Raw genomic sequence first — 24,911 nt, forward strand, 5'->3', positions numbered from 1 at the left:
TAATGTGACTTTTTTAAATGTCTCTCTTTTATCTAGAACAGTCCACTAATTTGATATTACCCATATCGAGGTGTGACCTTCCCATTTGGCTGTATCATCAATCTTAAAGGAGGCTAGTCCTTTCACATTGGTCACCAGTGTTTGATTGCTTAAGCGGTTGTTGGTGTAGATGAAGAACTTAACAGTCTGCCCGGATATAGGATTGCCATTGTTATCTTCCAGTTTGATCTGCAGTAAGACACATGAATTTTAATAAAATTTATTAAAATTGTGACTAATTCGATCATGTAGAACATATGGGAAAGTTTCACTTAAAGTATAACTAAACGTTTTATGACAGTGTCTCTTTAATAATACAAGGAATGAATATTAATAGGCAGTAACTCATGAGTAACTCATGTAATAGAATCATGTGTAAGGTGCATGGTCTGCTCTGCAACAACAACCAAGAGAAATCAAGAGTGAAACGGAGGTTCTTTATTTGATAAATAAAGATGCAAGTTGTAGCATCTTCACAATACACTGCTATCCTTTACATCCAAGAAAGCTGCCATCTTAGCCTCTGTTTGATCTACAATTGTCATGATGCTGCACGTGTGCTCAGCTATGATACCAACCATGCCCTGAATTTACCTGTTTAGGCAAACAGTTAAATTGGTGGGTTTATTTCCATTTTAATCAGCACTTTTACCAAAAACTCTTTTAGTGACCTACTACTGACTTGTTGAACACATTCTGATATTAGTTTTTTTTTTATTTAAAAGCCCTGAGCACCATTTGTTACATTATAGGTAACCTGTCAGTGTAGCGGTATGGGCACTCCTGACTGGTGTTTAAAATCATATCAAATCCTTAGTGTTTTAGGCACTTACAGCATCTGATTTATTCACTTACTGAGTAAGCAGCTTTATCTTTTAATCTTGACCTATGTTCCAGTTAAAACTTTTGCCATGACCGCTGCTCCAGGTTTCCTGTTTCGGGGTGGCTCTTTTCTCTTGCAGCATCCTTAGGAGTCACCCTTGCATGCAAAAACTATAGTCGTGTCTCCAATGTGTGCATCAATAGAAACACACATCCCCATAGCCCAGGATTGCCAGGAACTCCCATGCTCCTCCCTCCTCTCTTCTAACAGACTTTCGTGCTATAGCCAAAAGATGGATATAGCGTGGTCGTCTGATTCTGGGAGGGCGTCCATGGACAGGCTTTAGACAGGCGTTTGGGGAGCATTTTTAAAGCTCATTAAATGCTCCCCAAATGCCAGTGGTTTTGAGGCATTTCATAGGCATTTTCCAAGCATTACAAACGCACCACAAACGCCCATAATGCAGCTAATGGTATTAATGCCCCGCAAACGCCTCGCAAATGCCTCACAAATGCCTCACAAATGCCTCGCAAATGCTCTGGAAATGCCTGCCAGGCATTTGAGGAGCATCACCATAGACTTGAATGGGAAGCATTGAAAGTCTTCAACTCCTCCTGACTCAACATGAGGTGTTAATTTTGACACAACGCTAATGCTTAAGTGTGAACAGTACTGTGTGCTGCCATGTGTATAATTTTCATAGGCATTTGAAGAGCGTTAAAAACACCCCTCAAAGGCCTGCAAAATGCCTGCTTACAAGGCTAGTGTGAACTGAGCCTTAGTGTCACATGTGCTGCAGCCACTCACACACAGCCAGTGATGCAGCTGTTCTCCCTTTCCTCGACTGTGTGAGGAGTGATGGGAGAGAGAGAGAGCACAGATGTGTGCAGCCAGAGGAAAGCCCTACCCACCTCCCGGAAAAACAGAGGAAGAGGTCAATTCTGAAGCTGTGCAGTCTGGGAAAGGTCAGAGCCTGATGGAAGGAGCAAGGACTGATGGGAGATATAGTCCCCAGGAACACTGAGTGTGAGCTGCAGACTGACTCTGGAATTACAGATCCCAGCATTACCAGGTCTACAGAGGAAAAGGAAAGACTGTTCCTGGGATCAGGGCATTCATTGGGAGGATGTTGTAGAGCACACACACTGCAGCAGGCTGCTATTAGGGCATTTTGCCACAGTGTCAGAAATGAAGAATGGCCACTGACATCTCCTGATCTGTGGGAACACCACTGCCAAGTCAGGTGTCTGGTCGTGGGAAGGACATCACCATAGTTGGCACCCCTGAGCTCCAGATGGAGAGTGAGAGGAGACAACTTAGGAGACGGCACCCTGTTTAACGGAACAGTATTGCCCACTTGGGACACTATTCAGGCACCCTAATGCAGGTTCGTGGGGACTTGAGTTCTCCAAGGGATTTGGGTCCCAATGCACTAGGGGATGATTTATTAGTGACTGTTGAACCATTTGAGCTCCTATAGTCTAGGGATAAGGGTCAGTCATTAGTCCACTTAATTAGTAAATGAAAACATTATTATGCAACTGTTTCCATATACTTTTTGAGATGTTTATTTCTGCTTTCTATTCTTTTGTTCTTTGCATTATTGTGTATTGTTCAAAAGGTATACCCTCCCAGCCTTGGTGTGTCAGAGGATGTGGAAGGTCATTGACATCCAGAACCAAGGGACCCAAAAATCAGTAGCTCCTTTGGGGGTAATCACTACAAAAAAATGATCAGAAGCTCTGCTGGATACAGAGCTGGATAACTTACCATCCCTTTGTATGGGAACCCAGGCTTGTAGTAAGTTTCAAAGTTTACAAACTTCAGTTTGTGTATAAATTCTGAGATGGAGGCATGACTTCGGGTTGACAGCTGAACTCCTACACAATGAATGAAAAAGAACACAGGAATTATACAATGTGGTAGATATGTAATGCATCAGAGTTAGCCTGACCACAATGAAGTGTTCACTGTTCGATGTAAAGTAACGGATCTGAGCTTCCTTAGCAGTATCCCTATAGTGGAGGGGTTTTCCTAGGTGTATAAGTACCCTTAGCATAATTCTTGGTTGGAGGGAGATGTCATCTTATTCTGAGCCAATAAACAGCAAAATATCATAGAATGATTCATCTATCAATGAATGTATACCAAGTGAATTCTAAGGCTGCGTTTACGCATTACACCAACCTGGGCAAGTATGGAAGGCAAAGCTGTTTCATACATCAGTGCTTCTCACCTAGGGTGCTGTTTGAACTCCCCATGGGTGTCACAAGTATAGGACCCAGTTTGCCGTGGGTGAGTTGCTATGGTGCAGACAGATTATCCTTCAGCACAGTAACATCCATTGACATTCTAGGGCCATGATGATTTTTCGATCATTTGTTTCTATGGGGTTAGCAGCCATCCCACACCATGGCAGCACATGGTGCTGTTCCAGGACAGGTGGTATGCAGGCCTGCCCACCCAATTGATGAGGAGAGAAGTTCACCTCCTCCAGACTTGCTCAATTGCTTGCCCTCTGCTATTCTGCTCAAGCCAAAAAGTAGGGCTCTGATAAGAATAGAGGACTGTGTGATTAACGGGATCTGTGATGGGGAGAACTGTGTGATTGGGGGTTCTGTGATTTGGAGGGCCACTGATGTATTGTAGAGCTCTGATGCGAGAGAGCGACTGAAAAAAGGTTGTGATACTCTGTCATACAGAATCCATCTGCCATCAGACATTTTTTACAACTTTTAACTTGAGGACTGAAATAAAAACACTGAACTGTTTAGTATTCAGCATAGATTGGGTTGCCGACTCCACAACCTAGACCCTGCAGGGAAATGGACCACAAAGAATAGCTCAGGAACCATGTATGGATCTCAGTGACATTGATGTGATTTTCTCTCTTTACAGTCATTTATCTCTTCTTACATCCATACTTCTTGAATAACGATATGTAGTTTATATCACATACTCTGAAGGACAGCTTGTATAAGAAAGGAATCAGGCAGAGGGAGAAGGGATTTTGTTAAAATGTAACAATATTTTTGTAGATATGTGATTGGGGTTGTTTTTATACTTGATGTAGCTCATCACAATAACTGAATGTGGTTCAGGAACTGTCCGCAAAGGACAGACTTACAGCAACAAAATGTTTGAGCAATAACTCTGTGAATCCTTTCAGGGGGCTCCTTACCACCCACCTGTGGTTCATTTCTGTTGTTGGTATTACTCAAAACTTTCCAGAGAGGGCCAAACAATTATGCAACTCAAATGGAAACTTCCTATAATTTAGACATACCTGTCTCTTCCTCTGTAATATATGCAGATCCCTCCAATCTCATTTTTAGGCCACTCCTAGTTAGGTTAAAAGTGTCAGTTTTTGCCTCCACTGTGGAACATCCTGATGGATCCAACTTGAAAGACAGTCAGTCACATATCACTCAAAATTACACATATAGCAAAGGTCAGACAGGTATATGAAGGGTTCTCAATTCTACATATAAAACACTCCTGACACTCAAATCCAACCTTTCTCAACTGTTTTACCCCAGAGGGACTCATCATATAAATTGCAGGTCTCAGACCAGGATTTAAATAGCAGCTGGGACTGTTTACATTTGTTCAGTGGGTGGCAGGCATTAAGGTGAAAGTGATTTGGGTAGCTGAAAAGCCACTCAAGCACTTCTATAGCCCACTGAAGGTGCTACTATCTGGCCCAACTGCCCCCACCATGTATCTCAGGCTCCTTTGTCCCACCTGTGGACCCAGGACCACCATGGCAGGTGTTGTCAGTTAGATCAGAGGTAGACCGGCAAAAGTCCATTCACTGATTTCCCTTCAGTAGTTCAGCTGCTGTGACTGGGGAAGAAGCTAATGGTGCAACTCCTCAGTGAAGGCAGGGGAGATATTAAGGTTCTAACAGACAAAAATAAATTGCTGTCACAGCAAAATGCTATCTCATAGGGGGATATTGGTCCCCAATGGGATAGCAATAAAGAAGACTGTAAAACATTTAAAATTAACATAAAAATATCACTTTCAATGGGCCTCTGAACTTGCTAGGGAATTTTACCACTCCAAAAAGAGTTGATTCCCAAGCAAAGTCACATTTCCTTTTCCCTCCTACCGCATCATAGCCCTCTCTTTTTCTGGAAGTGTCTAATTACTTTCTGTGTTGGCCCAGCTCTTCTGCCCCTCCACTCACCTTCCTACATAACCTTTTATGTAGCAGGATGAGGGGCGAAGGCTAATACTATAGAGTATAATTTGAGATCAGATGACTCTGATTGAGTGATGACTGGAGCTGCTTACATCGTATCCAAGATGGCGGTACCCAGCAGCAGCCTCAGGCCTTTTGGATGTCTCCACAAAAGAAGCCTTGTAAATTGTAAATGTAAAGAGCATGCAAAAAATACATTGAAGCATAAGTATAACTAAAATTAAAAACAAAACAATTAGTACAAAGGATATAACTTACAGTCAGTAGGATGTGTCTTTTGTGCTGATTCATTGTGAAGATTTCTACTAAAATAAGAGGAATCAATACAAGGGACACATCCTACTGACTGTAAATTATGTCCCTTGCGCTGATTTCTCTGGGGAGTTTTTTTTTTTTTTTTTTCATTTTAGCTTTTCTTTGGCTTTATATAGACATATATTGTTATGAAAGGTTGTTGTTTAAATGAATTGTATGTCAACAGGGTCTCTTTAAGGAGGACCATACCCTTCCAAATATAGAATCTCCTGTTGCATGCAACTCACCCACAAGTTGTATTTTGTTTACATTTTTTTTACATTTTTTGTGATTGCACTTCCAGATTTCTCAAGGCAGTGGTGGCGTAGCACCAGCTGCACCGATGCTCCGGGGAAGGCCATATCACCACTGTCTTCCCCGGAGATCTAGTTTCAAAGCTGCAGGACCTTCAAAATCTCATTAAATCTCATTAGATAATAAGGAAATTTATTACACACAAGGATAGTTGACTGTTCATGTCCAGAATTTGTAAATATGTCAACAGTCAGCTTCTGTTTTCGAGTTTCCTCTGCCAGCCACCAAAGATGCATGTCCGGAATCTCACCTAATCTCACAGGATCACACATAAACACACAATTACTCACAAAACCAATTGCGATGTATGTGTGAGATGTTGTGCATATGTCATCGGTGGACTGGCAAAGGGAACCTGGAAAAAGAAGTTGGCCACCAATGACGTTGTTTTTTCAAATAGCTAAGCAGGAGCAGTAGCAGGAGCTACGAGTAGGAGGACAAGGAAAGGAGAAAATAGTATATGTAAGTGTATACATTTTGGCTGAATTGTTTTAAATAGTGTTTAGGAAGGGTTGGGGGGGGAAGGGGGGCAAGGCTTTAATAAAATACGATATGTAAGCTTTCATAATGTTTAAAATCATGTCTTCTATTTATTACAAAATGAAAATTGTTAAGTATAATGAAAGTTTAATGTTACCTTACCTTCCCAGTGAAGTTTGCACAAATGGCATTCTGCGCATTTTGCACGTTTATAGCATCTCTATAATTCCAGTAGTTAAATATATATCGATCAATGTATTGACGACAAACTTCAATCCTATAACCTCCTTTTACTGGCTTTCCATAGGTGTATCTAAAAGAACAATCCATGGGATGTTTTAACTACAGAATACTGTCAGCTAGTAAATACAGTTGCAAGAAAAAGTATGTGAACCCCTTGGGATTACGTGGAGTTTTGCATGAATTGGGCATAAAATGTGCTCTGAACGTCATCTAAGTCAGAACAACAGAAGAACACAGTCTGATGAACATAATACTACACAAACATTAGATGTTGCCATGGTTTAATTGCACATAACATGTAAACATTCACAGTACAGGGAGGAAAAAGTATGTGAACCTTTGGACTTAATAACTGGTTGACCCTCCTTTGGCAGCAATAACCTCAACCAAACGTTTCCTGTAGTTGCAGACCAGACCTGCACAACGATCTGGAGTCATTTTGGACCACTCCTCTTCACAAAACTGTTTCAGTGTAGCAATATTCTTGGGATGTCTGGTGTGAATCGCTGTCTTAAGGTCATGCCACAGCATTTCAATCGGGTTGAGGTCAGGACTCTGACTGGGCCACTCCAGAAGGCGTATTCTGTGCTGTTGCAGCCATTGTTTTGTTGAATTACTTGTATGCTTTGGGTCATTGTCCTGTTGCATCACCCATCCTCTGCGGAGCTTCAGTTGGTGGACAGATGGTCATACGTTTTCCTGCAAAATGTCTTGATAAACTCTGGAATTCATTTTTCCATCAATGACAACAATCCCTCCAGGCCCTGAGGCAGCAAAGCAGCCCCAAACCATGATGCTCCCTTCGCCATGTTTTACAGTGGGGATGAGGTTTTGATGTTGGTGTGCTGTGCCTTTTTTTCTCCACACATAGTGTTGTGTGTTCTTCCCAAACAACTCAATCTTGGTTTCATCTGTCCACAGTATATTTTGCCAGTAGTGCTGTGGAACATCCAGGTGCTCTTTTGCAAACTTCAAACGTGCTGCAATATTCTTTTTGGAGAGCAATGGCTTCCTCCGTGGTGTCCTCCCATGTACTCCATTCTTGTTTAATGTTTTCCTTTTTGTAGATGTGTCAACAAAAATGTTAGCATGTGCCAGAGATTTCTGTAGATCTTTAGCTGACACTCTGGGATTCTTCTTTACCTCATGCAGCATTCTGCGCTGTGCTCTTGCAGTCATTTTTACAGGACGACCATGCCTAAGGAGAGTAGCAACAGTGCTAAACTTTCTCCGTTTGTAGACAGTCTGTCTTACCGTGGACACATGAACATCAAGGCTTTTGGAGATACTTTTGTAACCCTTTCCAGCTTCATGCAAGTCAACAATTCTTGATCGTAGGTCTTCTGAGAGCTCTTTTCTGCGAGGCATGGTTCACATCAGACAGTGTTTCTTGAAACCAGTAAACCCAAAACAGGTGTGTGTTTTTTAAGGGCAGGACAGCTGTCAGCAACACATCCAATATCATCACACTGATTGGAGTCAAGGTTGGCTCACTCCTGGCTCCAATTAGCTCTGGGAGAAGTCATTAAGCTAGGGCCTCACATACTTTTTCCTCCCTGCACTGTGAATGTTTACATGTTATGTGCAATTAAACCATGGCAACATCTAATGTTTGTGTAGTATTATGTTCAGCAGACTGTGTTCTTCTATTGTTGTGACTTAGATGACGTTCAGAGCACATTTTATACCCAATTCATGCAAAACTCCACGTAATCCCAAGGGGTTCACATACTTTTTCTTGCCACTGTATATGGTAACAAGTGTTAAAATAAATTTCCAATATTAAAGCCCAGTTAAACCCCAGAAAAAAAGTCTACCAATAGCTTCCGAGTGCATTACAACTCAGTGTCGCACACCTCCTATAGCCACTTCCTGTTCACATGCACTTGCTCTACAGTGTTCAAGATTGGCTTCCTATTGGTGACAGAGGTGGAAGTTACCTGCCCAATGAGTGTCACACAGTGTCAGGAAAGGCCTGCCCATAGTGCAGGTGAAGCTCCACAGTGCACAAATATGCGCATGCGCAGAGTCCTTGCAAGCCAAGTGGGCATGTGGGCATGCGCTTGTCACTAATGCTGGCGACAAAAGGGCTATTTAAACTGTCTGCTGTGTTTGTCTCATTGCCGTATGGTCTTTTCCCCCTGCTCGTGTTCCTGACTTCTGTGATTGATTCCCGTTGCCAAAACCAGCCTGTTCCTGTTCTCTGCTTGATTGCTTCCTGCCCTGACTTCTGGCCTGTCCTCGGATTATTCTTCTGCCTGCTCCTGTCTGATTGACCTCCTGTTATTGAACCCGGCCTGTGATCCGACTATTCTCCTGCCTGCCGTTTAAGCCTGATCTGTCTCGTCAATACCGAACCCGGCTTGTCTGACTCTGCTTCTCAGTACACGGTGCTCCAACACCCATCCATCCTGCACGGCTACATCTGCATCCTACTCGTCCCTGCAACTCATCAGCCATCTGCTGCTACCGGACTGATCCCAGGCACTCATACCCCACCGTGCACCTGCGACTGCTGTCTCACCATCAGTGGTCCTTGAGCCAGAGTTGTACGAGAAGTCTGCCTCTTCACGTCAGGCTCACTACCCAGGTACGTGACACACAGCTGCTTATAGTCCCCATAAGGCTCATGCGCAGCAGAGTAACAACCCAGGAGAACAATTGGAGGACAAAGACAGAACATTGCCAACAGGATATGACTGAAACAAGACCTCCATAGCAGAATCATCGGGTTTTATTTTCATGAAAACTTCAATTTAAAAAACCAAACATTTCTTCTGAAATGACATGAACATGTTAAATAATGTACAGGATTTTAGTGAATGGGGTTAGAGCTTCTTTAATAAACTTTAGAAATGTGATAAAAACAACCCTTGCAGTGTGGCTCCCCTGCACTGGAAGGGTTAAATGCTCATTATGTCTAGGCATACCCAGATGGGGTGCTTTGGGCTACATTAAAATGCTTGCCCCACCACAAACAATACAGAGTTAATAACCTTGCAATGTCAATGATGATTCAGACACCCCAGTCACAAACCTGGAGTGTTCCAGAGTAAGGAGTCAGGTAGGTATTTACTAGTTCAGCTTCCCCCTAGACTAAAAGAGCATTAACCCTTTCAGTGTGGGGGGGCCAAAACAAGGGTTATTTTTGCCACATTCCCAGAGTTCAGATTTATTGACGCTTTGAATTTCCAGCATATTTGTAAGTACGATGTGTTAATGATTTTTTTTTACACCATTAATTGCTTCTAGGAGTAGAAAAAAAATGCTCATAAGCTGCTAGGAGCTTAAAAATAAGCTAATGTGCATGGAGCCTAAATCACAGTTGGAAACTGAACTCTGATAATTGGCTGAATAAAAAATAAGTAAATGATTCAGAAATTATGTATCTTTTTATACATACTCTGGCACTTGAAAAGGTTTTAGATCTTTTAAATGGCCTCACCTGCCACATATTTTGATTGGAAACGTTTTTCTGTTTAAAAGAACTACTTCGGGGAACTGGAAGTTGACCTCAAATTTTGGAAGCACTGCAGGGACAGAAGAAAACCAAGTTATGTTTTTGGAAATAAGCAGCAAACACAAACTACAGAAAGGATGTAACTCACCATATTCCTCCACAGTAAAGGTCTGGGTTGTATCCTTCAGTCGGATGGTGTATAGCCCCAGTGAAGGTTCAGAGGACAGGGGAAAGGAAAAATCAGCCAATCCCTGGCTTAGAGTTACATTAATCCATTGACCAATCAGATTCTTTCCTGGATCCTAAAAGAAACACAGGCTGAAAACAACTTTATTTATAATGTTACTTGCATGGCTAGCTGCATATATATATATATATATATATATACAGTCATGGCCGAAATTGTTGGCACCCTTGATATTTCTCCAGGAAATCATGTATTTCTCACGAAACGTATTGCATTAACACATGTTTTGCTATACACATGTTTATTCCCTTTGTGTGTATTGGGACAAAACAAAAAAAGGGAGGAAAGAAAGCAAATTCGACATAATGTCACACAAACCTCCAAAAATGGGCTGGACAAAAGTATTGGCACCCTTTCACAACTGCGGATAAATAAGAATGTTACAAGCATGTGATGCTCCTGTAAACTCACCTGGGGCAAGTAACAGGTGTGGGCAATATAGAAATCACACCTGAAAGCAGATAAAAAGGAGAGACGTTCACTTAACCTTTGCATTGTGTGTCTGTCTGTGCCACACTAAGCATGGACAACAGAAAGAGGAGACGAGAACTGTCTGAGGACCTGAGAACCAAAATTGTGGCAAAATATCAACAATCTCAAGGTTACAAGTCCATCTCCAGAGAACTAGATTTGCCTTTGTCCACAGTGCGCAACATTATCAAGAAGTTTGCAACCCATGGCACTGTAGCTAATCTCCCTGGTCGTGGACGGATGAGGAAAATTGATGAAAGATTGCAACGCAGAATAGTCCGGATGGTGGATAAGCAGCCCCAAACATGTTCCAAAGACATTCAAGCTGTCCTGCAGGCTCAGGGAGCATCAGTGTCAGCGCGAACTATCCGTCGACATTTAAATGAAATGAAACGCTATGGCAGGAGACCCAGGAGGACCCCACTGCTGACACAGAGACATAAAAAAGCAAGACTACAGTTTGCCAAAATGTACTTGAGTAAGCCAAAAGCCTTCTGGGAAAACGTCTTGTGGACAGATGAGACCAAGATAGAGCTTTTCGGTAAAGCACATCATTCTACTGTTTACCGAAAACGGAATGAGGCCTACAAAGAACAAAACACAGTACCTACGGTAAAATATGGTGGAGGTTCAATGATGTTTTGGGGTTGTTTTGCTGCCTCTGGCACTGGGTGCCTTGACTGTGTGCAAGGCATCATGAAATCTGAGGATTACCAAAGGATTTTGGGTCGCACTGTAGGGCCCAGTGTCAGAAAGCTGGGTTTGCGTCCAAGATCCTGGGTCTTCCAGCAGGACAATGACCCCAAACATACGTCAAAAAGCACTCAGAAATGGATGGCAAAGAAGCGCTGGAGAGTTCTGAAGTGGCCAGCAATGAGCCCAGATCTAAATCCCATTGAACACCTGTGGAGAGATCTTAAAATTGCTGTTGGGAAAAGGTGTCCTTCCAATAAGAGAGACCTGGAGCTGTTTGCAAAGGAAGAGTGGTCCAAAATTCCGGGTGAGAGGTGTCAGAAGCTTATTGATGGTTATAGGAAGCGACTGATTTCAGTTATGTTTTCCAAAGGGTGTGCAACCAAATATTAAGTTAAGGGTGCCAATACTTTTGTCCAGCCCATTTTTGGGGTTTTGTGTGACATTATGTCATATTTGCTTTTCTGCCTCTGTTTTATATTTGTTCCAATACATACAAAGGGAATAAACATGTGTATAGCAAAACATGTGTTAATGCAATACCTTTTTTGTGTGAAATACTTGATTTTCAGGAAAAATATCAAGGGTGCCAACAATTTCGGCCATGACTGTATATGCATTTGTAATATAGGGAAAAGGTAATTTGCCACTTGCCTACTTCGTTAGACTCCAAGATCTGGGTATCATTTTTGAAGCCGAGGCCCTATTGTATCATGAGCTTGAGTTTCACAGTTCTAACTGATTTCTGGGGTAGATTTTCTACAAACATGCTTGTGGACAACTCCCTGCATCAGCAGGAAAAGGAGATGAAAAACCAAACTAAAAATATGACTTTCATTTGTAAATCCAGATTGGGAACCTGGGAAGGATGAGGTAAGGGTTGACAAGCACAAATCTAAACACCCTCTGACATTTAGGCAAAAGGCAGCCATTTTATTTAGCTTTTTTTGCAAACTTCTTAATGCAGGACAGTAAAGTCCAATGGAGAAAAAAAATCTCCAGTAGTACATGTTGGTTTTAATATTCTTATAATTGATAGCATGAATGGAAATGTATAATTATATTTTCTTTACTACACAGTCATTACCCCTTGTAATTTCCAAGCACATCCTCCTATTTTAATGTGAAATAATTGCAGTGAAATTATTATATGTTAAGCTTACCTAAAGTCTACATAAAATACCATAATTACCTGCAATTCAACAATTGGAAGCTGAAAAACAAATAAGAATTTAATGATTAGACATGTGCTTCTTTCATCTCCTTTGTTATTTTCCTTTTAACAAGCACAACAATAAACAATCACAATGCTGACAAATTATTAAGTTTATGATAGCTTAAAATATCCTATAAAATAATTTTGATGCATCCAAAATAGTAATATAAAATATGCAAATTATCCTTCATGTTCCAACTTGACACTAAACAGATGAGTTTAAAATGCAGTTAGAGATCTTTGCTAGTTTAGATTAAAATAAACCAGAAGTAAAGTCAAGTTCGGGGTCTTGGAGCCTTGATTGAGTTACAGGACTGATATAAAGAACCTCTTGTGTTCTGCCTATGACCTTATATCCCACTAATCCAATACTTCATGCACACAGTTAAGCTCCCCCATGTATCACATATATTGGCCCTGGAATTTCTCTTTGATCAATATTTGAAGGAGGAATGGTTCTTGCAGACCAACCAAAAATCAGATTTTCCCATTTATTTGTCAAATATTTGTTGTTCTGGGCACAACACACATTTCATCCCTCAGTCTCTGAAACCTGGAGTCCCAGGTGCTCTTTTTTCTACGGAGTATTTTTTTAATAGATAAACTGCTGCAAAAATGTCAGCTACAGGAATACAGTTTAAATAATGGAGGAGTTTTATAAACTTAAATAAGGAAAGACATATTTTGTTTGATTTTATCAGCTTTGGAAAAATATATAAAGTAAATTCTGCCAGTTTCTAGACATTGGGGGAATTAGCAAAGAGTAATACAGGCATAAAGCCTGCACCACTTTTCTAATCTGAGAACACAGAGCAGATCCTGTTCCTAATTAACAAAAGGGGCATAAGTCAATTTGTTAATTACAAATGTGTTTGGTACGAGCTGCCTGCTCAATTTTTCTATGCTATGTCTGCACAAAGGACTTTTCCACCCATTAAATTGTTAAGTTCCTTGATGGCTATAAAACAGTTGTCTCTACCAGTAAAATCTGGAGAGAAACACAATTTAAAATTATAAATTTAAAATTATTCACCATGCCTAAAATCATTACCTTGTGACCAACTCAAAGCCAACACGACCAAGATTACCTAGCTGTCCCAAATGCAATCAGTCTAAACCTACCTTGTCCCATTTTATATGGTATTGCCCCAAAATAGCTAGTTTCTGGACACAAGTGAGACTATATATTTAATCCATCACATGGATAACTCTTTCTGTTGATCCACTTTTATGATTATTTAGCTATCAAGACCAACATCTGAAAGCCACTAAATCAGCTAAGGAGCGTGACCAGAAATAGATCCACATTTGTCTCCTGGCAGCTAAGAGATGAATCATGAAAAAGTGGGCTGTCCCTCTGATACATACCATCTCCAGTGTTAAATCGTCTATCCGCTATATATTCTCCAATGAAAAATTAAATGCGTAACTTAACCCAGATGCAGAATATTCAGAAATTTTTCACAAATGGGAAACTTACATAGAGGCTACCTACACAAAGTAGGAAGTGGAACAAATCCTTCACCCATTCTGCTTCACCAAATGGTTCCTCAGTCAGCAACTCCTAAACCCTTCTGAAGATTCAACTCCTTCTCCAGCTGCTGTGCAGTCTTCTCCCAAAGCGTATACTTTCTCTTAGCTTATTAGTTTATAAGCTGCTTGCTACTCCCATGCTTTCTCTCTCTAAGTCACCGAGAGTTTCTTGAGCATTAATTAGGCATCAGTCTATTTTGGTATCCATCCTGAAGATATTTACTCCAGTGGGATTTATTACCCTGTTGTACCTAATTATTTTTATGTTGCTACAGTTAGTCATTTCCTTTTCAATACTTAAGCCCTCCATGCTTCCAGGCTCTACTGAATCACTCAGTCTCATTTGTCACCCTTTAATTTGTGAGGGGAGGGCTTAGGCATTTCCCTTGGATGCTCTATGTTTTTTGACTCTTGTTGTCTACTGAACAAAAGATTTAAGTCTGTGATAGCTCAAAGCTGTATTATTCTTTTGTATGTTTAATATTGTGAAAACTTTTTTCTTCCTAATAAAATATTCACATTGATATTTGGCCCATTGCTGCCCTTTTATCTTACCAAACTTTGTCCAGGTTGAAGATTTGCATTAATTGCCACCACTCTAAATTTCACTGTTGATGGAAAAAATATAAGAAAAACAATCAGAATATAGGTTGGATACAGCTGCAATCCAATGAAAATAGCACATCTGATAGGGTCTGGCAGAGATGAAAGGCACCAACATTGGCAATCAGCTACTTTTACAAATAGTGTACACTACTGGTATAATTAGGAAGCAGGGGCGGACTGACAACTCATGGGGCCCCCAGGCAATAGGGGATCATGGGGCCCCTGTGTCCATGCCCAAACTCAAAAAAGCCTATGAAAAAGGTATCAGGGGCATCTCATGGGGCCCCCTACTGACCCCGGGCCCTCGGGCAGTCCCTGAGTTTCCAAATGGTCAGTCCGCCCCTGCTAGGAAGATTAGTGATGTGAGGAAAGTTTTCATGGTTGGGTCTAGGATAATAAAAAACAGTTTCTGTAAGTTCATTTCACCCTTAAAAACCTACATAAAATCCATTAATTTTACCCATTAACCCAAATGCATTTGTACCCAAATAGTAAAATTAACAAAATCTCCTGATTTGTATCAAAAGGTTGGCGCATGAAAACTTTAAATTGTATTCATTGTTACACTCTTTGTTCATAACTACATTGTAAGAATACATCATATATTTTGTTTCAGCTTTTATAAAAGAATCAATAGTTTACCCCTTGATTTGAACCAATGGACTATGTATGTATGTATGAACTGAAGGGAACCCAAAACCCAAAGATCAATATGCCACAAAGGAAGAAAAGGGATGAAGATTCACCTCAGGTAATATGGTAAATATGGTAAACATTTCATCCAAAAAACAAGCCCTTTATGGATTAAACCACAGAAAACTTAAAGCCAAAACCCAAAAGGGAAAGTTCTGGTTTAACGACTGGTCCCCTGCTTCCCGTTAAGGATTGACACCTTTGAGGAGTGTGTGTGTGGGGGGGAACGAGTACCTGATTTTAAAAGGTACCCGCTCCCACTTCCTCTCCAACTGCCTAGGCAATCTGAACTAGAAGTCTTCCCCCCCCCCAGTCTGAGCAGTGCTGCTCGCACATGTGCAGTGGGCACCCGGCTGTAACAGCTTACCCACACTTAAAATGCTGGTGCAGAGTACAGAGGATGAAATACTAGAATGAAGGCACAGTAATTGAATACAATTCCACATAAGTGAAAACCCTCTGCGTTCCTATGCCAGTGTACTAGCTGCCAGTACCAAATGAATATATCATTAAAGCAACATTAAAATATGTTAATACAGTGCTCAATACTCTTCACTCCTTGGTTATATCCCCTCTTGACTACTACAACTCCCTCCTCACTTGCCTACCTTTACACAAGCTACCCCCCCTTCAGTCTATTATGAATGCTGCTGCTAGACTTATATACCTTACTAACTGATCCATGACTGCTGCCCCTCTCTGCCAATCTCTTCATTGGCCCAATGTATAATATTCAAAAAACTAACCACAATGTATAACAACTCACTTTCACAACTCTGCCCAAGTTACATCCCCAACCTCATCTGCAGATATCGCCAAAATCATCCTCTCCATTCTTCCAAAGACATCTTGCTCTCCAGCTCCCTTTTTACCTCTTCCCATGCTCACCTCCAGGACTTTTCCAGAACTTCTCTTTTAGTCTGGAACTCTCTACCGCAATATGTCCAATCAGCTCCTACTCTTCCTACTCTATCCCTCTTTAGGAGATCCTTGAAAACTCATTTATTCAGGGAAGCCAACCCCACTTCCACCTAAGAACTGTATTTGAGTTACCTACATCAGATCATCCCCTGCAGCTATTACCTTTTGTACCACCTCCCCCTCCCTTTATATTGTAAGCTCCATGAGCAGGACCCTTCTATTCCTTCTGTATTCAACTGCGTTGTAATTGTACTGTCTCCCTTTCAATTGTAAAGCACTGTGCAATCTGTTGACGCTATATAAATCCTGTAAAATAATAATCATAATAATAATAATACAACTAGCAACCAAAATAATTTACCAGCACAAATCTCCTACTTTTTAAAATCTCAGAACAAAACAAAAACAGTAATAATAATAATAATAATAATAAAAAATACTGTAGTGATTAAACTAAAATTGTCCGTTTTGGTATCCTACAAGAAATTTTTCTGTGTTTGTCACTTCGGATAATTTTGCATGAACTGTTATGATTGGCTCTCATAAGTTATGTACTAGTGATCACATTTTCGTATGATCGCTTTGAAAGTGGTATTTTTCATCCGATTTTCTCATCATGTGTACTAGGTATTAAGGAATCATTCCTATTCTGTCTTTGAAGGATATATTCATGTACAGAGTTTAGGAAGGGGGAGACAAACTTCGACCTTCTAGCTGTTCCATGACATGTAGGGACATGTAGTTGTGCAACAGTTGGAGGGTTGAAGTTCATTTACCCCTGGTTTACTAAGTGCCTGGGAAGACTTACTCACATAATATACTAACGTGTACAGATAATTTTATTTTATTGATAATAAACTGAAAATGGACGTCCCCCTGTCTCGAAACAAAAAGAGGTTCAACATCTTATTCTCAAAAGTACAAACTATCACAACAAATTAGCAAAACACAGGAGGTAAAATTGTTAATGAATGGTGTTTAAGATAAAAGTACATCTTTTACTGAAAAGAGGTCTAACATTAAATAATTTTTTCACCTGGTATGCAGTATTTGGACATGTAAATTTGATGACTGATAATTGATAAGTTGTGCATATAGTATTTTGTTGACCTGTCATGGACAAGCAGTGATGCTATTCCTGGTGTGTTGGTTAGTTGGCATACTGCACAGATGATGGAGGAAAAGGCAGTGAGGACTGGTGTTTGTTGACTTGTTAGACAGATCAGACCCTTACCAAATCCAGTTATCCCTTACCTGTCTGTCCTGGCTTATACACTGCCTTGTCTGTTTGAACCAGAATACGATGTTCGCTCTTCTTCACAGTAACTTTACTGCTTTTTCTTATAGACTCTTCAGCATTCTGAATAGAAACTGACAGCTTGGCTTCTTTATCATTGCTTAAAGAAGGATCTGTAATCTGAAGTGCAGAAGAGAGGTCACTAATTACTGAGGATGTACTCAAATTGTGAGCCTATATTCCTGCCTAGGAATAATAGTTATAGATCTCTTATTTATATGAATATTAATGGTTCAGGCTTGTTAAACATGAGCATATTGCATTTAAACTCACTAAGCACACATCAACCTTCTGACAAGTAGTCCTATTGTAGGAATCATCTGCCCTCTACTGTCTGTATTTGTAAATAGTTTTGCTGTTTATCACACAGTTAATTAAGTATAGCACTTTTTCTGGGCGTTTGGGTTGGAAACCCCAGGAGGAAGGAAGTAGAGAGAGAAAGAGAGAGACGAGCTGAGACCACATGTCCCCATGGAAGAAGCAAGGATTATTAGGCATGTGTTAATATGTTATTAGTTTACTATTGTTGCTCTTAGCTTGCAGATATATATATATATATATATAGATATATATATACAGTGTTCAGCATAAATGAATACACCCCAACAGATTTGTCAGAAAACCTTTAATTTCTTTTCAGAATCAACATTTTCTATGGGACACTATACTACACAATACTCCCAATGCAGGCCATTGATTGTAAACAAGATGTGTTAATTTGCACACACAAACATGTATTTTTCCTAACAAATTAATTCAAAACCATGTTGCAAAAATGAATACACCCCAGTGAATGTCTTAGGAGCAAAGCTAAATATTAGACAACAAAATCCTAATTTACAAGAATTCAACTACAGGTGAGTTGAATTATTCATTAAACAGGTGTCCAGATGATTATAAAAGGGCGTTACTTAACAAAGAAAACCCCTTCCCATTTCATTCTGTCAGCAATGGCACCACATGGAAGAGAAATGTCACAAGGCCTGAGAAAGAAAATAATTTCTTTACACAAGAAAAGTGAAGGCTACCAGAAGATCAGCAAAGCTTTACTTATCAGTCAGAATACTGTAACAAAAGTGATTCAAAAATTTAACAAAGATGGAACTGCAACCATCTTACAGAGACGTCCAAGCCATCCACAGAAGTTAACACGTCGACAGGAGCATTTTCTGATGAGAAGGGTTGAAGAAAATCACCATGCAAGTTCACTGCAGTTAGCTAAAGAAGTAGAAAGCCAAACTGGGGTGATTGTTTCCTGTGACACAATACGACGTACACTGTAGAGGAATGGCATTCATGAGTATCGTCCACGAAGGAAGCTTCTCCTAAAGCCCATGCACAAAAAAGTCTGCCTAGAATTTGCCAGGGCCCATGCTGAAAAAGAAGAATACTACTGGGACTCTGTACTCTGGAGTGATGAGACCAAGATAAATGTTTTCGGAACTGATAGCTTCAAAACTGTATCGTGAATGCGAGGAGTACAAAGAAAAATGCATGGTGCTTATAATAAAACATGATGGTGGCAGTGTCCTTCTGTGGGGCTGCATGAGTGTTGCTGGTGTCGGGGAGCTGCATTTCATTGATGGTATCATGAATTCTCACACGTGCTGCTCTATATTGAAAGAGAAAATGCTACCATCACTCTGTGCCCTTGGTTGTCGTGCACTTTTCCAGCATGACAATGATCCAAAACACAGGGCCAAATGTTTTCATTGCTGTAGAAAAACAGGGTGAAAGTGTTTGAGTAACCAAGTATGTCATCTGATGTGAACTCATCGAACACCTATGGGGAATTGTGAAGAGACATGTTGAGCATCACTCTTAATCCAGCATCCAGGCTCTAAAATTCTTGAAGAATGGAAAAAGATAGATGTTGCAGTATGTTGCCAACTTGTTCAGTCCATGCCAAGAAGACTTGATGCTGTCCTTACAAATCATGGAGGTCATACAAAATACTAGCTGTAGTAGTTTTTGTTGTGGGGTGTATTCATTTTTGCATCAACTAATTTGAGTAAAACTGAAGATTTTGCAATCTCGGTTATATTATTTCCCTTACTTTCATGTAATGAGCTAAACAAGTGCTCTATGAAACTCAGTTTTGTCAAACCTTTGGAAATTGTGCTTGTGTACATTGAGATATTGTCTTACTTTTTAAAGGGGGTGTGCTCATTTATGGTGAGCACTATATATATATATATATATATATATATATATATATACATAGCCAAAGTATTGGCACCACCTGCATTTCTGTCAAATAATGCACCACTTCGCCCAGAAAATTGTTGCAATCACAAATGTTTAGGAATTCTCATGTTTGTTGTTTCTTTTGTTTGTATTTGTATGACAGAAAAAAGTGGAGAAACAAAAAGACAAATCTGACACATTCCACCCAAACCTCCAAAAATGGACTGGACAAATTGTTGGTATTAATATCAATCTAATATTTAGTAGCATACCCCTTGGAAAAAGTAACTGAAATCAATTGTTTCCTGTAACATTCAATTAGTTTACTTTGATTAGACCACTGACTAATGTCCCAGAAAGGAAATCTCTCCTGTCCTGCCCTATGGAGGCACTGTCAACTTTATTATCAAATTTTTTCCACTTAGAAAGTTCTGGTGTTTCCCATAACCACCACCCCCCCCCCCTCCAAAAAAAAAAAAGGAGGGCTATATTATATTTCATTTTGGTCATTCTGTATCTGGGTATTTACTAGCTAAATGCACTGTCTGGTCTGTATATTTTCATACTAACGTTGTACATTTATATGGTTACTGTATTTATCTGTTGTACTTTATCTGTATGATTCCCTGGAGTTTATTTATTAAAACTGGAGAGTGCAAAACCAGGCTCACTTCTGCATAGAAACCAATCAGCTTCTAGGTTACATTGCCAAAGTTTAACTGAACAAGCTGAGGTAAGGCTGACCATGCACTATACAATTTTCTTGAGAATTTTGCTTTAGCTTTACCAAAAACCATATAATATGAGATCAAACCTAAACAACACTTTCACTTGTATCCAATTAGGCAGGCCTTTTCACTACATAGTTGAAGGTAAATCTAAAGAAAATTGGGCAGAAATTGGACAGAAAATTGTATAATGTATGCGCAGCCTTAGAAGCTGATTGGTTTCAATGCAGAAGAGAGCCTGACTTTGCTCTCTCTAACTTTAGCAAATAAACCCCACTACATTGTATTGTATTTGCCAAGCTCGTCATTCATCTGGTGCTGTGGGGATTTTGCAGCCTACTAATTAGTTATTACTTTTCTTTATATGCTTTTGTAATCTCTGATGAATCTGGTTACCAATGTAAGCCTATACTATCATTATTAGTTACATAGTTAGTGTGGCTGAGAAAAGACAAAAAGTTCATCCAGTTCAACCATTACAAAAAAAAAAGTTATAATCCTATACCCACAGTTGATCCAGAGGAAGGCAAAAAACCCAGCAAAGCATGATTCTATTTGCTCCTGCAGGGAAAAAAATTCCTTCCTGACCCCCCGAGAAGCAATCGGATATTTCCTGGATTAACTTTACCTATAAATGTTTGTATCCAGTTATTATTAGTAGCATAGAGCCCATATTTAATATAAGTATAGGTTTCTCCTTGTCTGCTTATTGATATATTTTGTACATGGAGATACTGTATATTCTGATGTGGAGTCTGATAGTGCAGGCAGATCTTTGCTGTGTAGGCTGTGAGTCCAGGAGTACCCTAACACTGAAAGGCCGGTCAAAAGCTCCTTTCACATGGGGCAGACCTGTCAGTGGATCCACTTGCTCAGCAGCGGATCTCTGCACTGATCCCCACTCAGCAAGCTGATGCAAGGTCTGCGTCTGCTCCATTGCTGCAGAGCAGACACAGACACAGCCCACTGTCCTCCATGGGCAGTCGAATGGAAACGGACTGCCTGTCTGTTTCCATCCGACTGCCATCCCATCCAATCCGATGGACGGAAGGGGAATGGATCCCCAATCTGTCTCTTTTTGGCGGATTGGATTGGATGTTGGCGAGGATAAACGGACACATATCTGTTTACACTCACCGTTCCGTAGAGGAGAATAGAGGTTCCAGCCGAAGAACAGGCAGGCGGACCCGATCGGATCGTCCATGTGAAGGGGGCCTAACATTCTGTAATTATTAAGTGCCTAGTCAGCTGCAGGACCTTGCTAAATTAACCTTTTTCTGTGATAAAATGCTTTAGGTCTTTAGAATATATGTGAGTATATTGATGTATATATAATAAATGCTTTTATGAAACAATTTCACACTGAGATTTCTTTCTTTAGTGGTGATCTAGCCATCTTTCCTGGATTCCGGGAGCGGTCTCACATACAGGCAGTGGAGGATAACGTCTCTAGGTTTCACTCATGGTCAATTCACACTGACTTGCTCTAAAATATATGGATAATGGATATACATTTCCATCCATTTTAGTCATGTGCTGACATCTGTTGACATACATTTTGATGTCCGTTGACATATATTTTACATGCATTAAAGCATACTACACTTTCCAAGAATATCCTGTGCATTGCATTGACATCTGCTTACATCTGCTTGCATCCACTAACATCCACTGCATTGTGCTAGAATGCATACATGTTGCATTTTAGCGCAACACAGGTCAACACAATGCTATGGTGTGAATAGAACACATTGGAAATTATTGTTTTTTAGATGTTCTTGTCTTGAAATGTGCTAAAATGCAGGTCAATGCACTGGTGTGAAATGGCCCTCAAGCTGTTTTAGCCTTTCTTGAGAAAAGCCAGGCATGTTGTATTGGTGAGTGTGATTCCTATTGTGTAGTGAAGGGAGGACTATGGATTAGTGGTGACTGAAAGGATCTAGATAACCTCCATTTTGTTAATGTACGCCATTTTAAGTATTAAGTTAGCTTTTTGCAGATATATTAGAAATTTAATGAAACTGTTTTAGTTGTTCAAGGATGTATCAACAGAAGCTAACATGACCCTGACAATGTCTTTGTCTGGTTCAGTGGTCGGCAAGCCGCGGCTCGCGAGCCACATGCGGCTCTTTACACACTTTAATGCGGCTCTTCTGTGTGCCGGGCGCCCGCTCCCCTCCCTCCTCTCGGGCGGCCGCCCCAAAAGTCAGGACTCTGCAGCTAGCCCAGCAATGGGCAAACTACGGCCCGGCGGACCTTTTAATCCGACCCGCGGAGCGTGGCAAACATTGGCTGTCAGGATGTAGGCGGGGCAGCGTGACGAACTCCTCTCCTCTCACAGTCCGCCCTGAAGACCGGAACGGCGCGGGAACACGGCGAGAGGAACGCGCGGAGCAAAGGTAAGTAAATTGACACAATATGGGGAATGAATTACTATAGGGGGGATGAATTACTATATGGGGGATGAATTACTATAGGGGGGATGAATTACTATATGGGGGATTAATTACTATATGGGGGATTAATTACTATGGGGGATGAATTACTATGGGGGATGAATTACTATATGGGGGATGAATTACTATATGGGGGATGAATTACTATGGGGGATGTATTTTCAGTTTTAAAAATGTGGCTCTCCAAATAAATTTCAATCGTGGTTTTGGCGAGATTTGGCTCAGTTGAAAAAAAAGATTGCCCATCACTGGTCTGGTTGTTTCTCAGAAAGCTAGCCAAAACAATTTGTACCAAGAAATGTATATGTCATGTTTCATGTAGTTAGCTCATGATGGAAATTTACAAGTTACAGTTTAGAAACTCGCTCCCCCCCTTTACTTTTCTGTATTTTATATAATCTTAGTAATGTCTAATAAACTTTGAACATCTCTGAACATAAGCTGCCGTTATTTCCGTGTTCAAGGGGTGTTCCCAGAATTCTGCTGATAAACCAGGAATCTCTCCACAGACCGGGGGTCTCTGAGGGGATAAAGAAAATCATCCTTTCAGCTGGGGGCTCAGCCCGGGATGACCACCCACCTCACTTGGTAAGTAAACCTTTTGTCTTTTTATGACTAAAAGCTCTTTCTTTCCCTGTGTTGAGGGAAGGTCTTGAATCATTCTGTATTGTCTATATAGACCCGTGATAACCTGTAGCTGCTTTTGGTAAGCAGACTTAACTCTTTGGTAGAGTTACAAAATAGTGCACTGTAAAAAAAAAAAAAAAAAAAAAAAAAGAGTGTTTTTTGGTAAAACACAGTATGTTCTTTGGCAGAACATAAAATAGATTGTTCTCTGGTAGAACACACTGTCCTTTGGTAGAACAGTGAAGAGATAACTTTTGGGAAGTTATCAAAAGGTTAATAAGTCTGTGGAGCAGATTCTGGTTTATCTATCTTTTCCTTTTTCTTTCTGTTGCGTAGAAGTATAAGATAATTTGTTGTGTGGAACAAAATAAGATTTTAAGGTAAAATTGTCTTATCCACTGTCTAAATATGGGTCAAGGAGGTAGTTACCCACCAGGTCCCCCAGAAATGGGAGAAAATTGTAAGGATTATGTTGCTAGATGTTAATAAATCCCTGGGTGGATTGTATGGCTGGTTGGACAGAAGCCGTGGGAAGTACAGACCCATTCCAGAGAGAGGGAGAGATTTTATGGGAATTTTAGGGATTTCTCTGAGAGTAGCATCAGAAGGAGGTATTGTTGCCAGATCCTCCAAAGTACCCATTATACCCACCTATTTCAATGATGAGAGTCATCCCTCACACATTACACCCCCTCCTGATACACATCCAGTTTGGGCCACAAATTCTATGGATGTAGGATTCATTTCATGTACACCGTACACAGTCACACTCAAGGAAGGGACATTGCCCTACAAACAGAGGCAATACAAATTAATGCCAGAGAAGGAGAAAGGGATTGCTCCTCTAGTGGAAAGATTTTTAGAAACAGGTACTTTAGAAGAAAATGTTTCTCCTTACAACACACCTAACAATCCTGTTAAGAAGCCGGATGGCTCTTACAGGTTTGTACAAGATTTGAGGGCCATAAATAATTTGGTGGTTCCATTAGCCCCAATAGTGCCTGATGTACCATCACCTCTATTCCGTCCGATTCAGAATATTTTACAGTAATTGATTTAACAAATGCATTTTTTTCGGTTCCTGTGGACCACCAGATGAGGGCACTATTTGCATTTACGTTCCGCAATCGCCAGATGACCTGGTGTAGAATGCCCTAGGGTTTTGTAGATTCGCCTGCAGTCTACTCACTTGCCCTCCAGACCACACTGAGGTCCTGGACCCCTCTCATTATATATGTGGATGACCTATTGACTTGTAGTTCAAGTCAGGCGGCTAGTCAGGAGGATAGTTGGTCTCTGTTAGAATGGTTGTCAGGGAATGGTCACAAAGCATCTAAAAGAAATTGCAATGGTGCCAAAAACAGGTTGAGTACCT

At 40.5% G+C, this 24,911-nt stretch overlaps 1 protein-coding gene across 2 annotated transcripts in view; it reads right to left on the reverse strand.

Moving 5' to 3' along the window:
• LOC149449760 (alpha-2-macroglobulin-like protein 1) overlaps nt 1-24,911 on the reverse strand; it is a 128,671-nt gene that overhangs the window by 58,204 nt on the left and 45,556 nt on the right. For both annotated transcript variants that reach the window (XM_089692746.1, XM_089692747.1), the window contains exons 4-12: nt 17,496-17,658; nt 14,577-14,629; nt 12,465-12,485; nt 10,010-10,163; nt 9,847-9,931; nt 6,321-6,471; nt 4,149-4,263; nt 2,633-2,742; nt 61-228 (exon numbers count right to left, since the gene is read on the reverse strand). In XM_089692746.1, coding sequence (XP_089548872.1) covers nt 61-228; nt 2,633-2,742; nt 4,149-4,263; nt 6,321-6,471; nt 9,847-9,931; nt 10,010-10,163; nt 12,465-12,485; nt 14,577-14,629; nt 17,496-17,658 — 1,020 coding nt within the window. The remainder of the gene's footprint in view (nt 1-60; nt 229-2,632; nt 2,743-4,148; nt 4,264-6,320; nt 6,472-9,846; nt 9,932-10,009; nt 10,164-12,464; nt 12,486-14,576; nt 14,630-17,495; nt 17,659-24,911) is intronic.

This window comes from Staurois parvus, unplaced genomic scaffold (assembly GCF_062004578.1).
Source record: "Staurois parvus isolate SC_StPar_1 unplaced genomic scaffold, SC_StPar_1.0 ptg000604l, whole genome shotgun sequence".
Classification (NCBI taxonomy): domain Eukaryota; kingdom Metazoa; phylum Chordata; class Amphibia; order Anura; family Ranidae; genus Staurois; species Staurois parvus.